This window comes from Manis javanica, chromosome 3, assembly GCF_040802235.1.
Source record: "Manis javanica isolate MJ-LG chromosome 3, MJ_LKY, whole genome shotgun sequence".
NCBI lineage: Eukaryota > Metazoa > Chordata > Mammalia > Pholidota > Manidae > Manis > Manis javanica.
The window spans coordinates 11,998,383-12,015,927 of NC_133158.1; the positions used below are offsets into that span (position 1 = coordinate 11,998,383).

Consider the following 17,545-nt stretch of genomic DNA (forward strand, 5'->3'; position numbering starts at 1 on the left):
TGTTTCCCCACCCTCTCTTTTTTGAAAGCCAAAGGCGCGTCCCTGACAGCTGACAATAGCCCGGGGAGGAATAATCTGGATGCTTTTGATGACAAGTTACACCTCCACTCAGCACTCTGGACTCCGTGATGCCTTTGAGTCTGTTTTCCCAACCTCCTGCGGGCCTCAAGGCTGGAAATCTGCTGGGCTCTTGTTGTACCGAGGATTTCCCTGAAGCTCTGTCTGTAGCAGTGAGTACTCCTAAAGGACACTGGATCAAGTTGAGCCACCGAATTGCTTTTCTCAGTGTTATAGTGGTCTGGACTGCTTGCTACCAATCTGTGTGAAGTTTTTGTTTTGTTTTTTAACTTGCAGTATATCATGGAGCCACTGTTTGAGTAGATATAGGCTGGGCGAGAGAACGTGTTGGGAAGAGCATCACTGTAGACCTTTCTCCCTGCCCCGCCCCCCACCCCAGCTCTGTTGTACACTGTCTTCTGTAGGTCACTGTCCAGCAGGTAGGGACCTTAACTGGAGTCACCTTCCAGAGGAGAGCACGGCTGCGCCGAGCAGCCCTCCAGAGAAGGCGCCCGTCGTTAGGCCCTGAGCGCAGCGTTCCAGGAATGGAAGTGGATGTTAGCGAAGGCACCGTGTTGGCCTGTATCTTTGCCCAGCCTTTTTTGCAAGTAGTTTGGGATAAGAAGCTGTCAGACATTTCTAAGTTACAAACTGGTTTGAAGTCATTGATGCCCAGAAAGGAAGTGTACACTGTTTTAGAGGCTTACTTTCCATGGTACAAAAGCAATTCTGTGTGTTTAAGACAAGGAAATACAAATGCAAACTAGTTTTGATAAGGGAAAGCCAAATTTTGGTTGTAGGTGGGTGGGGTGGGGTGGATGATACAGGGGAAAATTTTTTTCTAAGAGTTCCAAAGAGATGAAAAGTCCCATGTTAAACAGTGTGGCAGATGGGGTCGGTTGTCCTGCCCAGTCTCCTGCTTTCAAAAAATTGCCTTCGAAAAGTGAAATGGTGAGGATGCAGCGAAACTCATTCACAAAGTCACTGCTGTGCTCAAGTGTGCCCCGGCACTCTGCGTCACTTGCCATGTCCTTGGACACCCTCCTGGGACTCTCTAGATTCCTGCTTTGAGCAGCGCCTCCAGTGTGTGTCTGCGCTTCTGCCCTGCTGGTAATTTGGATGCCCTGGGGTGGGGAGCAGGTACCCAGGGAGGGAAGCTGGCCAAGGTGCGCCATGCAGAGATGCTAGGACACATGCAGTGTCTCCCCAACATGCCCTCCTGCCTAGCGGTTGGTGCCAGCCGTCCTCCGGGAGAGAGCCTCGGAGCCCCCCCAGGGGCTCCACCCCAAATGAAAGAGCTTACTGTGTGAAAGCGTCGCTGCTCGAGAAGGTGTCACTGAGTTTGGGGGATGAGCTGGGGCTTTTTGACAGGTGATTCCACCTCTGCAGCCGGACAGGGGCACCAGGCGCTTCCGCTCCGTGAACACACAGAGTTGTAGCGCGCAGGGTACATTCCCCGGGCTCCGAGCATTACCCTGGGCAGGGCCCGGACAGAGCCGATCAGTGCATCCTTTTTTTCTTTACAATTCTTGGGTTACAAACTTCAATTTCAGGGAACTTCAAGTCAGCAACAGGTAGAATGAATAAATTCTTGGTTACCAGCCTAATAATGTGAATTGCTACAGAATTATTATTAAGAAGACAAAAACTTTATGCAGATGCTTTAGCTATAAATTGATGTAAAATACTGATTTTTTTTTTTTAAAGGAACGAGGGAGAACAGTATACTATTCACTTATTATGCAATCAATCAGTAAATGTCTTTAAAATACTATATGAGAGCTTAGTAAGGAGAGAGCATGGATGGGCAGTTGGAGGTTTTAGGAGAGACCGGTCTGGTTGGTCCATCCCAGCGGAGGGCTGGACAGGACATAGGAGGGACTCAGAACAGACTTAGCTGATTCCTTGGTGACAAGTGCAATGGGGAATGGGTAGAATTTATTCTCAGAGCCAAGGGGACTTGATGGTTATAAATGAAGTTGCTTCTAGTGATGGAATTTATAGACAGATCATGTCGTTCCAAAAGATGTGAATAGGATCCATGATAGCAAGTTTTTTCAGAATAATGTAGATACTTAGATAAGTGAGTGTTGATCATTTGATTTCTTAGACTGAGGTTTTAATTGAATTTCATTATGTCTCCCTGTAGTGCACAGAGCATCGGGATTAGGAAATTAGCCATTTTGGATTCTGCCTGCCACAAACAGACCTATTCTAAACAGTGCTATTTAAATTTTAGACTGTTGTTCAAATGTTTTATTTTCTCCAACAACTACTTTTTATTGTGAACAATTAAGACCATTTAAAACATGGGGAGTACAAGTATTTTTTGAATTAACTTGGAAAAACCAAATTTGCAGTGGTTGGGTTGTTTCTAGATAGACTTTGGTATCAATTTAAAACCAAGATAATTTTTATATTCTTTCCACTAGAATTTCATGACAACTCCTGCAGTTTTCTTAACCTACAAAAAAAAAAGAAAAAAAATGCTGCAATGATGAACAAAGAATTATACAAAACCTACTTTTGTATCTTTATTTTGGAATTTCTTGTTCTATTATAAATATGGAAGTATCCCTATTTCAGAAGACATATTTTGTTAAAAATGAATTGTACATATTTAAATATGTATTTTTGCACAGGTCTTTTTTTCTGATATCCTGTTTTGGTACAATTGAGATCATCTAGTATTTATTTATTAATTAATGAAAGTAAATACCTTTTTATAATTTGAAGTGGTTCACTGCCAAGCCAATAGTTCTAGAACCTGCCTCCTTTACAGTTTAAGGGACGCCTCTGTTCTGTGAAAGTCTCTTTGTCCCTTTTAATGTCTTGGGAGTGGATTCATACAGACACGGTGGCGCTGCTTCCCGTGGTCGCCTGATCTCCTGATGGACTACATGTAACTAAGTGACACACTGCTTTTCTTTGGTTTGTTGTTTTATGTGCGCGTGTGTATGTCTGCGCCTGAGTGTGTGTGCGCACTGTGCACACGTGTGTGTTAGTATGTGATGTGGTTTAAAACTAATGGAAAAAAAACTGAAAGTGCCTGAACCTAGTTTTAAGCTTAGACAGATTCTTTAAAAAGACTTGAATGTTCAGTTGAACTTTTTTGGAGTTTGCTTTTTCCACCTAAATGTTGTTTCTAAAATTTTAGGGGAGGAGTTGAAAGCCACCAACGCTGGCAATTTTATAAGGTATTTCAACATTAACTCCTTTCGGTTCACAGTCATTCAGCTGGTGACGGATGGCCCCGTGGCTCCAGGGGTTCCAGATCTTGTCAGCCAGCAGCTTACACAATGTGTCCATTTTGTTATTCACTCATGAAATTTAGAGCTTAAAATAGAATATTTGAAATATTGTTTTCCAAAAATACAATACAAAGTACCTCTGAGAACCTTGAAAAAATGTATAATTTGAAAAATGTAACTTATAAAGGCAGCTGTCTTCCTGTGAGAGTTCTGTTGCCAAGGAATTTCTTAATCTCTCTCATTCTGTCTGGGGGGGAGAAAGTTGAGCTTTGGAAATGATTGTTAAAAGTTTCATTGTTTCACAGAAAATAATCATTTTTACTTTTTTTTGCAAAACATTTTACATTTTCGGATCATTCAAATGAGCACTACATACTGTCAGTGTGAATGTAGGGCCTTGAAAGCATTTGGCTGTTTTGTTTTTTTTAGCTTGGTTATAAAAGCAATCTCCTGTGTTGAAATGTGTGAATAGTTTGATAATTTGTACACATAATCAAGAGCATCTCAGCTGGACTTTGTGTTGGCTGCTGTATAGAACATGAACAAATGTCAAGGGATAGAAAATTACTTTGGATATTTAAAAGAGAAGAAATATATAGTCTATTTGTTTTGTAACAAGTTTCTGTAAATAAAATAATTTATACTATTTATAAGAAAAAGTTGTGCTTTGCTTTATGAGAAATTAGTTTGTGGAACATACATGTTACTATAAACGGGCAATAAAATTAGGACTTTTCAATAAATAAGGTTGCCTGCATGAAATATTTTATATGTTTGTGCCTCGTTGTGATAAACCCCTTTCAGTCTAGTCTGACTTTTCTTCCTTCCTGACATCAGACAACCCTGGGGCACCTCCTTTCTTTAGCTTACCTTCTGTACAAGCTCAGTACTTCCAAGGCCCTGGGGCTGTTTGCATTTTGGGTACGAAGTGCTGCCTGAGTAACAGTGAACACACTGCATTCTTGCCCTACAGGTTTGGCAACAGAGGGGAGTTGATAGATTGAGAAACATTCCAGTTGGACTTGCTTGTATGTCAGTTTGGTGGCACATGGTCATTTTTGGTGAAAGGTAAGTTTTTTTATGCAGAGCTGATCTGATCTCTTCCTTGCTTTTATATACCCCCCTCACTGCCAATACAAGTGTGCGTGAGCACGCCTCAGCACAAGATCTTTATGTCTAGAAATCTGACCAGTTTTACCATTGGCAAATAAATCATTCCAATAAATTACACATTTTGTTGCTTAAAATTAAGGGACACAGCTGATTTGCGTGAGAAGTCTGTACATTACGTAGAGGAGTGAGGCTGACCTCCCTCCGCACTACCCTGTAGACTTCCCATTCCTTCCCTGGGAAGGCCCCTGTGGGCGACTCCTCTCACCGTGGGTAGTGTCCTCAGACTCCCCGGAAAAGGTGCAACCACTCAGTCTCTTACCTTTTTCATTTCCATTCCCTTGCAGGTAACCTGGCCACAGAGTGCAAGAGACTATCCCAGTTCAAGGAAGGGGAAGTTGGCAGTCTGGGATCTTGGCCAGTGGGGAGTTCCTCGGCAGAAAGGCTGGGTAAGGTATTCGAGACAGAGGGCGCAGCGGCAGGACTACATGTGCAGAAATGTGGCCTAGAAGCTGACTGTGGGCGAAGCTTGCTGGGAGGGAGGGGCCGACAGAGTCGGGGAAATTGGCGCCATCCCGTCAGGACCTTAAATGTCCTGGGGCCGCCACCATCAGACGGGCAGTGTTCACCAGAAGTGACTGTCAGCACCCAGAGGTGTTCAGGATCCAGGCTGGCACAGCACAGCTGCCAGAAGTAAAAGCCATTCAGATCTTTACTAGAGCTTGTGGAGGTTCAAAGCAGCGCTTAATTTATTAACTCTGTCCCCTTTTCTTACATTTTCACTTTCTTCTGCATCAAATGCATCAAATTCCTGCCTTTCCTCCATTTCCTTCTCCTGAGTCCAAATCAGAGCTCTCTCCTAAATCCGGCCACGTTCCCCCTGCCCACCCACCTTCTGCTCTTCATCCCCCCTTTCTAGTAGGAAACTGCTGCTCCTTTTGATAACGGGAGTCAAGCTAGTCTTGCACCTTATAAGGCTGTGATTCTTGGCACCATTTATCCTCATTTTCTACAACCGAAGCCCACGTCCCAAAGCTAGTAGCACCAACAGACTATTTCTTACAGGGGAGGGAGGGCCAGACTGACAGAGGAAAGGTTTTCAAGGGGAAAGGGGGATTTGAACACAGTTTAATACTTTTTTCTTTAATCCCTCACATAGGGCCCTCCGGTAACTGGAGGACACAAATGGGCAGGTGAGAACCTTGGGACAAAAATAAGTTATGAAGCTATTGGAATAATAAGGTTAAGTTACTAAGTTTCCAGGCAGCAAACACTGGGATACAGAGAGCTTTTAAAGGGAGAAGCAACAGGCCATGGAGTCTCCTGCTGAATGTTAAGGGGAAGAGTGAATCTAAGATAACATACATATTCCTAGCTTGGCCACACGAGTTGGTGAGCTTTAAGTGAACAATATATGATAAGGTGGCAGAGAAACACACAATGAATCTAAGATGCTGGTAGGAAATTCAGATTTAGTACCCAGTGGCTTTATGTATAGCCTTGATGGAGCTTGAGAAGTTTGAGCTGTAAAATAGGCAGAGGGTCCTCTTTCACTTTTAGATGATAAATGAAGCCATGAGAATAGAGTTTACCTAGAAAAAATAGGTAGCTATTAGATGTGGCTCATTGTGAATAATGTTCATCTACTTGAGTGGCTGACATTAAACATTTTACATGGATTCTTTCTCATGAAGCCCCTGTAGAGGATGTGTTTTGATCCTTATCACTCTGATAAGGAACTTCTAGAAAGCGGTGTTTTGCCTAGGGTCCCATGACTGAGTAGGTGGCATTACCAGGCTGTGAATTCAGGTCTGATCAGTGGTTCTGAAATACTACTGCTGTCACAGGCTCTGAGAATCACATGAAATTATGGATTCCCTCTGACAGGCACGGGCACAGGCACACCACAGTTCATGTCCTGTTTCCAGGATTTCACAAACTTGAAGCCCATCCTCCATGGCTCCGAGAGAGAAGCCCATGAGGACACCCTGGAGAAGACAGTATTTTGGTGCAGACAGACAGAGAACTGGTACTACAGAGAAAAATGATCAGGTAGGGAAGGTACAGAAAGGATGGGCTGAGATGGTTTGGTTAGAGGTTAGACAGTTGACATCCTGGTAATTATCAACCCAGGCAATGTTTCTTCCTGGGATAATGGGAACAGCAGGTGTTGATTGACTGGAAAAGTTCGAACTTGCGCCACTCAGAGACCTGTTTGAGCGAGGGTGGGAACACTCGCCAGGAGAGCACGCAGGGGCCCAGGAGCATGGCCTTCATCTCGGCCCCACGGTGTATGTGAACCAGCAGCCTCTAACCCAGACGGTTTTAAGAGAAGCAGAGTCCTCAGAAACCAGGTGTGGAGCTTTACCAGGACTGACGTTCCTCTGCCCACAGCGTCTGCTCCCTGGAAAGGCGGGTGGGTTTCTAGCCACCCAGAGGGTTGCTGCAATCGAGGGAATGCCACCTACGGGTGGTCTTGACTAAGCGGTCACTTCCCAGGGCAATCTCAGGGCTGACGACAACACCGCACTTGAAGGCTGACCATTCATTGCATACTGTCCCTTTTATTACATGCAGTGTACACAAGGAACATTATACCATTACAAGAAATTCCTGAATGATGAGGAAACCTCCCCTGAGTCCCCCCAACAATCTACTTCAGTTAGTGGCCTGGCCCCAACTGCTACAAATTCTTGATATCCTTTGTAGGTCTTCAGAAAAACAGACGAGTAACGCAAACCTGTGGCTCTGTAGCTTTGAAACCAAAACCAGTGCGTAGGTCTTCTCAGGTCCAGATACAGATTCAGCATCGCTCCCTGAGGCCTTGAGGTAAGAGGTCTGTCACTAATTTTAAGTTTGTGCAGCATTAGGAAGGTGAGGGATATCGTGGCTCACTTCCCCACCTCCTCCGTTAATTATGGACAGATACTATTTCAAGTACCTTCTGTAAAAATAGGTTAAAACAGCACCAAGGATTTATTCAGAATGTAACTGATTTGCTAATGATCAATTACCTATTATCAATTACGGTGGCTGCTTGGCCAGGTTACTAAGGCCTGAACATCTTCCAACCCTCAAAGTGTATTGCAGTGTATGTGCTCAGTGAGAAAATGGTATACAGGCATCCTTCCAGCCATGTAGATCCTTTATAAAATGGTTTTCAGACAGTAGTTCCCTTCTTAAAAGACAGTAAGTTAAAAACTGATATAAGGTGATTACTTCTAATAAAGGAAAAAGATTACCATGATTCGACACAGCTTTTAAGTAACTGCTCATTTCTCTTACAGGATATACAAATTTTAATGAGATAACACAAATTGGCATTATTATTTTTAAAATCACAAAAGATCATTCATTCCAGTGACTTTTAATTTGTGGGGTAGTGTATTATTATGAGTGAGACTATGGTTGCTAAAAGTGACAAGACTGTTTCCAGCTTTTGATAAAAACATTCCCCAGCATTGAAAGGAACTAAATATACTTGTGTTTTAGCTCATTGATACTTAGTAAATAAAACTGTCATTCGATGATAACTTACTTTTGGATCGTGAAGTATCCTTCATGACTACAACCAGAAAATTAAGACTGAAAATGGAAGGTACCAGAGTGGATGAAGGCTCAGAATTTTTTGGAGGTTCTCCTGGACGATCAAAGCAAGAGGTTGCTGACTGTCAGCCCCACAGGCACAGTATGGGGCTGTTACAGGGACAAGAGACTCCAAGCCGGTGGGGCCAGGCAGCCCGGGAGTGTAGGGAGGAGCCTGGGCCACACAAGCCATTTAGCCTGACCAGAATTAGCTGAATCTGTTTTTCCGAAGTTGACAGGGGACTTTTGAATTGTGTCTTTGAGTTTTTATTTATTTTTATTTATTTTTATTTTTTGAGAGGGCATCTCTCATATTGATTGATCAAATGGTTGTTAACAACAATAAAATTCTGTATAGGGGGGTCAATGCTCAATGCACAATCATTAATCTACCCCAAGCCTAATTCTCGTCAGTCTCCAATCTTCTGAAGCATAACGAACAAGTTTTTACATGAACAAATTCTTACATAGTGAATAAGTTCTTACATGGTGAACAGTACAAGGGCAGACATCACAAAAACTTTCGGTTTTGATCACTCATTATGAACTATAAACAATCAGGTCAAATATGAATATTCGTTTGATTTTTATACTTGATTTATATGTGAATCCCACATTTCTCCCTTATTATTATTATTATTATTATTATTATTATTATTATTATTTTAATAAAATGCTGAAGTGGTAGGTAGATGCAAGATAAAGGTAGAAAACAATTTAGTGCTGTAAGAGGGCAAATGTAGATGATCAGGTGTGTGCCTGTAGACTAAGTATTAATCCAAGCTAGACAAGGGCAACAAAACATCCACGGATGCAGATTTCTCTCAAAACGGGGGGTGAGGTTCTAAGCCTCACCTCTGTTGATCCCCAATTTCTCACCTGATGGCCCCCCTGCGACTGTGCCTGCCTTAGGTTGTTCCTCCCTTGAGGAATCTTACCCGTCTCTGGCTAACCAGTCATCTTCCGGGGCCATACAGGGAAATGTACAGTTGGTAAGTGAGAGAGAAGCAATATTGTTTGAAAAGGTTAGCTTCTTCTTTGCAGATTTATGCCCTGTGGCTTCTATGCCCAGCATTTGTCTTGAGGTATCTTTACCACTTGGAAGAATTATGATACTCGGTAATTTTCGATAAGAGGCACGAATTCTACTAAAGGGTTATAATTAGGAAGGAAGAAGAAAAGCTATAGAAGTAGCAGACGGAAGAAAACATGGGAAGATTGATTATTTCTTGTAGAGTAACATAAGCATGTATAGGTTTTAACAAACTACTAATTAAATTGCATACACACATTAACAGAATAGGAATACAGCTACATAACAAAAGCAGAGCTACAATTACCAGCCATATCCAGTGAAACCAAGAAAACCAGTTAGGTACCCTAAGCATCTGTAAAAACTTATCAGTGATATGATGGATATTGTCTAACTGAATTTGAATAGTTTGAGAAAAATCAAAGTAAAACAGCACATTCCTGGCAACTGTTCACATCCCATATGTTCTTTTAACAGTAGATAGTCTATAGTTGCATGATCTTGGAGCACTGCACCTTGCACTTCTCCTAATTCTTGGTTGACTTCCAGCAGTAAAGATCCAGTCTAATTTGTTGTTTTACTGTATGCACAGGCCAGCTTAGATATCTTTTTCTTCATTCCAATGGCAAGTCCAGGAACTGGTGGGGTGAATGCAGCTACAACTGCAGCACCGCTAGGATCTTTGTTGAAGTTTTTTACTGATCATCTTCTAGAATGACTCTTCCAGAGGATGTTGATGTTGGAATTTCTTCATGTCGTATCTTAATTCATTTTCTGGGTAGCCATATTAGGCTTTGATCCTCTGTATAAACACAAACAAACCCTTTGCCCACCCTTTGATATGCCCTTTATACCATTGTGAAGAACCTATTGGAGATCACCACACAGGAACTGCTATTTTTTTTTAAGAGAAAGGAATATTATCAGAAAAATGTACTTCCATAGCTGATCATCTGACACCCTTTAAAAGATCAAAATTAAGGATATATAAAGCATGCATTATACGTTGATTTGCAGTTAGTTTTATCCTATCAGGGAGTGATCCCCCTTTCTTTTTTTTTTTTGGAATCATTAATCTACAATTACATGAAGAATATTATGTTTACTGTGCTCTCCCCTATACCAAGTCCCCCCCACAAACCCCATTACAGTCACTGTCCATCAGCATAGCAAACTGTTGTAGAATCCCTACTTGTCTTCTCTGTGTTGCACAGCCCTCCCCTTTCTCCCACCCCCCCATTATGCACGCTAATCATAATACACCCTTTCTTCTCCCCCCACCCCCTTATCCCTCCCTTCCCGCCCATCCTCCCCAGTCCCTTTCCCTTTGGTACCTGTTAGTCCATTCTTGGGTTCTGTGATTCTGCTGCTGTTTTGTTCCTTCAGTTTTCTTTCGTTCTTATACTTCACAGATGAGTGAAATCATTTGGTACTTGTCTTTCTCCGCTTGCCTTATTTCACTGAGCGTAATACCCTCTAGCTCCATCCATATTGTTGCGAATGGTAGGATTTGTTTTCTTCTTATGGCTGAATAATATTCCATTGTGTGTATATACCACATCTTCTTTATCCATTCATCTACTGATGGACACCTAGGTTGCTTCCAATTCTTAGCTATTGTAAATAGTGCTGCAATAAACATAGGGGTGCATCTGTCTTTTTCAAACTGGAGTGCTGCATTCTTAGGGTAAATTCCTAGGGGTGGAATTCCTGGGTCAAATGGTATGTCTATTTTGAGCATTTTGAGGAACCGCCATACTGCTTTCCACAATGGTTGAACTAATTTACATTCCCACCAGCAGTGTAGGAGGGTTCCCCTTTCTCCACAACCTCACCAACATTTGTTGTTGTTTGTCTTTTGGATGGTAGCCATCCTTACTGGTGTGAGGTGATATCTCATTGTGGTTTTACTTTGCATTTCTCTGATAATTAGCGATGTGGAGCATCTTTTCATGTGTCTGTTGGCCATCTGAATTTCTTTTTTGGAGAACTGTCTGTTCACTTCCACTGCCCATTTTTTAATTGGGTTATTTGTTTTTTGTTTATTAAGGTGGGTGAGCTCTTTATATATTTTGGATGTCAAGCCTTTGTCGGATCTGTCATTTACAAATATATTCTCCCATACTGTAGGGTACCTTTTTGTTCTATTGATGGTGTCTTTTGCTGTGCAGAAGCTTTTCAGCTTAATATAGGCCCACTTGTTCATTTTTGCTTTTGTTTTTCTTGCCCGGGGAGATATGTTCAAGAAGAGGTCACTCATGTTTATGTCTAAGAGATTTTTGCCTATGTTTTTTTCTAAGAGTTTTGTGGTTTCATGACTTACATTCAGGTCTTTGATCCATTTTGAATTTACTTTTGTGTATGGGGTTAGACAATGGTCCAGTTTCATTCTCCTACATGTAGCTGTCCAGTTTTGCCAGCACCATCTGTTGAAGAGACTGTCCATGGCTCCTTCATCAAATATTAATTGACCATATATGTTTGGGTTAATGTCTGGAGTCTCTAATCTGTTCCACTGGTCTGTGGCTCTGTTCTTGTGCCAGTACCAAATTGTCTTGATTACTGTGGCTTTGTAGTAGAGCTTGAAGTTGGGGAGTGAGATCCCCCCCCCACTTTATTCTTCCTTTTCAGGATTGCTTTGGCTATTTGGTGTCTTTGGTGTTTCCATATGAATTTTTGAACTATTTGTTCCAGTTCGTTGAAGAATGTTGCTGGTAATTTGATAGGGATTGCATCGAATCTGTATATTGCTTTGGGCAGGATGGACATTTTGACGATATTAATTCTTCCTAGCCATGAGCATGGGATGAGTTTCCATTTGTTAGTGTCCCCTTTAATTTCTCTTGAGAGTGTCTTGTAGTTTTCAGGGTATAGGTCTTTCACTTCTTTGGTTAGGTTTATTCCTAGGTATTTTATTCTTTTCGATGCAATTGTGAATGGAGTTGTTTTCCTGATTTCTATTGCCTCATTGTTAGTGTATAGGAAAGCCAGATTTCTGCGTGTTAATTTTGTATCCTGCAACTTTGCTATATTCCGATATCAGTTCTGGTAGTTTTGGAGTGGAGTCTTTAGGGTTTTTTTATGTACAATATCATGTCACCTGCAAATAGTGACAGTTTAACTTCTTCTTTACCAATCTAGAGTCCTTGTATTTCTTTGTTTTGTGTAATTGCTGTGGCTAGGACCTCCAGTACTATGTCAAATAACACTGGGGAGAGTGGGCATCCCTGTCTTGTTCCCAATCTGAGAGGAAAAGCTTTCAGCTTCTCGCTGTTCAGAATGATGTTGGCTGTGGGTTTATCATATATGGCCTTTATTATGTTGAGGTACCCATTTTGCTGAGAGTTTTTATCATGAATGGATGTTGAATTTCATCAAATGCTTTTTCAGCATCTATGGAGATGATCATGTGGTTTTTGTCCTTTTTGTTGATGTGGTGGATGATGTTGATGGATTTTTGAATGTTGTACCATCCTTGCACCCCTGGGATGAATCCCACTTGGTCATGGTGTATGATCCTTTTGATATATTTTTGAATTCGGTTTGCTAATATTTTATTGAGTATTTTTGCATCTACATTCATCAGGGATATTGGTCTGTAGTTTTCTTTTTTGGTGGGGTCTTTGCCTGGTTTTGGTATTAGGGTGATGCTGGTTTCATAGAATGAGTTTGGGAGTATTCCCTCCTCTTCTATTTTTTGGAAAACTTTAAGGAGAATGGGTATTATGTCTTCTCTGTGTGTCTGATAAAATTCCGAGGTAAATCCGTCCAGCCCTGGGGTTTTGTTCTTGGGTAGTTTTTTGATTACCGTTTCAATTTCTTTGCTCGTAATTGGTTTGTTTAACTTTTGTATTTCTTCCTTGGTCAGCCTTGGAAGGTTGTATTTTTCTAGGAAGTTGTCCATTTCTTCTAGGTTTTCCAGCTTGTTGGCATATAGGTTTTCATAGTAGTCTTTAATAATTCTTTGTATTTCTGTGGAGTCTGTCGTGATTTTTCCATTCTCATTTCTGATTCTATTGATGTGTGTTGATTCTCTTTTTCTCTTAATAAGTTTGGCTAGAGGCTTATCTATTTTGTTTATTTTCTCAAAGAACCAGCTCTTGGTTTCATTGATTTTTGCTATTGTTTTATTCTTCTCAATTTTGTTTATTTCTTCTCTGATCTTTATTATGTCCCTCCTTCTGCTGACTTTAGGCCTCATTTGTTCTTCTTTTTCCAGTTTCGATAATTGTGTTGTTAGACTATTCATTTGGGATTGTTCTTCCTTCTTTAATTGTGCCTGGATCACTATATACTTTACTCTTAAGACTGCTATCGCTGCGTCCCACAGAAGTTGGGGCTTTGAGTTGTTGTTGTCGTTTGTTTCCATATATTCCTTGATCTCTATTTTAATTTGTTCATTGATCCATTATTTAGGAGCATGTTGTTTAGCCTCCATGTGTTTGTGAGCCTTTTTATGTTCTTTGTAGAATTTATTTCTAGTTTTATACCTTTGTGGTCTCAAAAGTTGGTTGGTAGAATTTCAATCTTTTGGAATTTACTGAAGCTCTTTTTGTGAGCTAGTATGTGGTCTATTCTGGAGAATGTTCCATGTGCACTTGAGAAGAATGTATATCCTGTTGCTTTTGGATGTAGAGTTCTATAGATGTCTGTTAGGTCCATCTGTTCTAGTGTGTTGTTCAGTGCCTCTGTGTCCTTACTTATTTTCTGCCCGGTGGATCTATCCTTCGGGGTGAGTGTTGTGTTGACGTCTCCTAAAATGAATGCATTGCAGTCTATTGCCCTCTTTAGTTCTGTTGGTATTTGTTTCACATATGCTGGTGCTCCTGTGTTGGGTGCATATATATTTAGAATGGTTATATCCTCTTGTTGGACTGACCCCTTTATCATTATGTAGTGTCCTTCATTATCTCTTGTTACTTTCTTTGTTTTGAAGTCTATTTTGTCTGATACTAGTACTGCTACCCCTGCTTTCTTCTCACTGTTGTTTGCCTGAAATATGTTTTTCCATCCCTTGACTTTGTGCATGTCTTTGGGTTTGAGGTGAGTTTCTTGTAAGCAGCATATGGATGGGTCTTGCTTTTATATCCATTCTGTTACTCTGTGTCTTTTGATTGGTGCATTCAGTCCATTTACATTTAGGGAGACTATTGAAAGATATGTACTTTTTGCCATTGCAGGCTTTAGATTCATGGTTACGAAAGGTTCAAGGTTAGCCTCTTTAGTATCTTAGTGCCTAACTTAGCTCGCTTATTGAGCTGTTATATACACTGTCTGGAGATTTTCTTCTCTCCCTCTCTTATTCCTCCTCCATTCTTTATATGTTGGTTGTTTTATTCTGTGCTCTTTCATGTTTCCTTTAACTGCTTTTAGTGGGTAGTTGATTTTATTTTTTGCCTTTAGTTAGTATTTGGTTGGTCTGCTTTCTTTGCTGTGATTTTGTTTTCTCTGGTGACATCTGTTTAGTCTTAGGAGTGCTCCCATCTAGAACAGTCCCTCTAAAATACCCTGTAGAGGTGGTTTGTGGGAGGCAAATTCCCTCAACTTTTGCTTGTCTGGGAATTGTTTAATCCCTCCACCATATTTAAATGATAATCATGCTGGATACAGTATCCTTGGTTCAAGGCCCTTCTGTTTCATTGCATCAAATATATCATGCCATTCTCTTCTGGCCTGTAAGGTTTCTGTTGAGAAGTCTGATGATGGCCTGATGGGTTTTCCTTTATAGGTGACCTTTTTCTCTCTAGCTGCCTTTAAAACTCCATCCTTGTCCTTGATCTTTGCCATTTTAATTATTATGTGTCTTAGTGTTGTCCTCCTTGGGTCCTTTCTGTTTGGAGTTCTGTGTGTTTCCGTGGTCTGTTCGATTATTTCCTTCCCCAGTTTGGGGAAGTTTTCAACAATTATTTCTTCAATGACACTTTCTATCCCTTTTTCTCTCTCTTCTTCTGGTACTCCTATAATACGGATATTGTTCCTTTTGGATTGGTCACACAGTTCTCTTAATATTGTTTCATTCCTGAAGATGCTTTTCTCTCTCTGTGTGTCAGCTTCTATCTCTCTCTGTGTCAGCTTCTATGCATTCCTGTTCTCTAGTTTCTATTCCATCAATGGCCTCTTGCATCTTATCCATTCTGCTTATAAATCCTTCCAGAGTTTGTTTCACTTCTGTAATCTCCCTCCGGGCGTCTGTAATCTCCCTCCGAACTTCATCCCTTAGCTCTTGTATATTTCTCTGCATCTACATCAGCATGTGTACGATTTTTATTTTGAATTCTTTTTCAGGAAGACTGGTTAGGTCTGTCTCCCTCTCAGGTGTTGTCTCTGTTATCTTGGTCTGCCTGAAATTTTGCCTTTTCATGGCGATAGTTTGCAGAGCTGGCATGAGTAACAGATGGAAGAACTTCCCTTCTTGTTGGTTTGTAGCCTTCCTCTCCTGGGAGAACAGCGACCTCTAGTGGCTTGTTCTGGGCAGCTGTGCGCAGATGGGGCTTCTGATTCTTGCCCAGCCACTATGGAGTTTATCTCCACTGTGGCTGTGGGCGTGACCTGCCTCAGGCTGCTGCTGTGATATTGTGGAGCCGTGTTGGAGGGGGAACGGCTGGGAGGCTATTTATCTCTGTGTGGGGCCTCCGTTCTCCCTGCTGCCCAGGGGGTTAGAGTGCCCAGAGTTCCCCAGATTCCCTGCTGCTCGACTAAGTGTCCCAGTACGCTTCCATCTGGCTGTGGGGTCCCTGTCCCTTTAAGACTTCCAAAAAGCACTCGCTTTACTTTGTCCCTGGGGTGCCAGCTGCAGGGACTGCTCACAGGTCTTACTGTCCTGTTTCCCTAGTATCCAGGACCCCACGCATGCACTGTGTCTGCGCTCTGGTACAGATGGCTAGGGCTGGGTATTTAGCAGTCCTGGGCTCCCTCTCCCTCCCCGCTCCGACTCCTCTCCTCCCGCCTGGAGCTGTGGTGTGGGGCGCTCAGGTCCTGCCGGGCTGGGGCTTGTATCTTACCCCCTTCGCGAGGCGCTGGGTTCTCGCAGGTGTGGATGTGGTCCTGTGTCTTCTGGTCTCTCTTTTAGGAAGAGTTTTCTTTGTTGTATTTTCAAAAATATATGTGGTTTTGGGAGGAGATTTCTGCTGCTCTACTCACGCTGCCATCTTGGCTCCACCCCCCATGTCTTTGAGTTTTTAGATGGTGACCATAAGTTTATTTTTTGAAAACATTTCAAGGGATGCGGGGGAGGCAGCTGCAACTGTAGGTAACCAGTCTGCAACTTCATAGCATTTAGGAGAAGCCTGATGTGCCACACTGCCTTGCTTTTTCTGGGTTTAAAATACTCTTAATGGCCCAAAAAGCAGAGAACCAAGGCTTGAAATTAGCATTCTATGTAAACAAGTTTGTTAAAAACATAAAGTTTAATTAGATCAAAATAATCCTAAACTTTTTAAGACTTGGCTGAGGTGACAGTAGCTTGTGAACACTCATGTTAATGTCCTGAGAAATGCAGGTTATAACATAGTGCTCTATATAGTCTGTAGTGTCTTTCACATACATGAAACCTTATAATCCTGATTGATTGTCTACTGCCCTTTATTCTGAGACAAAATACTGAGACAAAATGGGCTCAGAAAGATGAAGTAGTTTCCAGCATGGGGTGACTACTGTGAGGACGGCTGGGGCCCGAGTCTGGTTTTCCTAGCTGCTGTGTCCAGGGCCACTTCTCATACCCAGTGGCCTCTTAGGGGCTTTGCTAGGCTGGATTCCAGTTTTATTTTCATCTCCACACTGATGATACTTTGAGGCTTAACTGTTTTCCACTGGGATTTGTCATTATGTAGAGTCAACTCGAACAGTGTGAAAAGATCCAGATTTGGTCTTTAAAATTACACGTGCACAGGACTAAATATGGAGAATATTCATCAAAATGTTAGCAGCAGCTATCTTTGCAGGGCAGAATTACAAGGCAATTCTATGTTATGTATTGAATTTCTTTTACAGCGAGCACGCACTCCCTCAGAAAAGGGGAACAGAACAAAATGACTTCCCTCACCTCAATTGACATTGTTTATGTCGTCGGTGTTCCCATCTTCTGCAGGAAATGAAGAGCATTTCTTGTAGCCGTCCTTACCTGTCACCCTCACCAAGTTCTAAGCAGCTGGGCTGTTCAGGCAGAAGGGTGTTTTGAGAGGCTTCCTCCTCTACACCGAGTGGAGGGAAAGGCCAGAGGTGCTCTGGGAGCACAGCAGTCCTAGTGGTTTGAATTCAGGTGGGAGTTGAGGGAAAGAGTTATTTTCAAGAAACTGACATTTTAATCCTACTTTTTTCCCTCCAGCCTGAACTGCAATGAGTCAGTTTGCTGAAAACGGAAGTGTGACTTTGAAATGGACACAAGGAACACAGTCAGTAAGTTCTCAATGACTGTATGTTGGGATTTAACAGCCTGCACTGACTTTCAGGACTGTGGGTTTTGTTAAGTAAGGGACTTAGATCACAATTTCTGAAGGAAGCTGTGACCAAC

The 17,545-nt window shown here is 41.9% G+C and overlaps 1 protein-coding gene across 14 annotated transcripts in view; it reads left to right on the forward strand.

The window, feature by feature from the left end:
- ATXN7 (ataxin 7) overlaps window positions 1–17,545 on the forward strand; it is a 145,174-nt gene that overhangs the window by 124,518 nt on the left and 3,111 nt on the right. For 8 of the 14 annotated variants that reach the window (XM_073230829.1, XM_073230830.1, XM_073230824.1 and 5 more), the window contains 2 exons: window positions 29–7,247; window positions 17,360–17,430. In XM_073230829.1, coding sequence (XP_073086930.1) covers window positions 29–46 — 18 coding nt within the window. In that variant the 3' untranslated portion in view covers window positions 47–7,247; window positions 17,360–17,430. Of the gene's footprint in view, window positions 1–28; window positions 7,261–17,359; window positions 17,431–17,545 lie in introns of those variants that run through there. The other 6 variants (XM_073230828.1, XM_073230827.1, XM_073230832.1 and 3 more) reach the window with 6 other exon arrangements.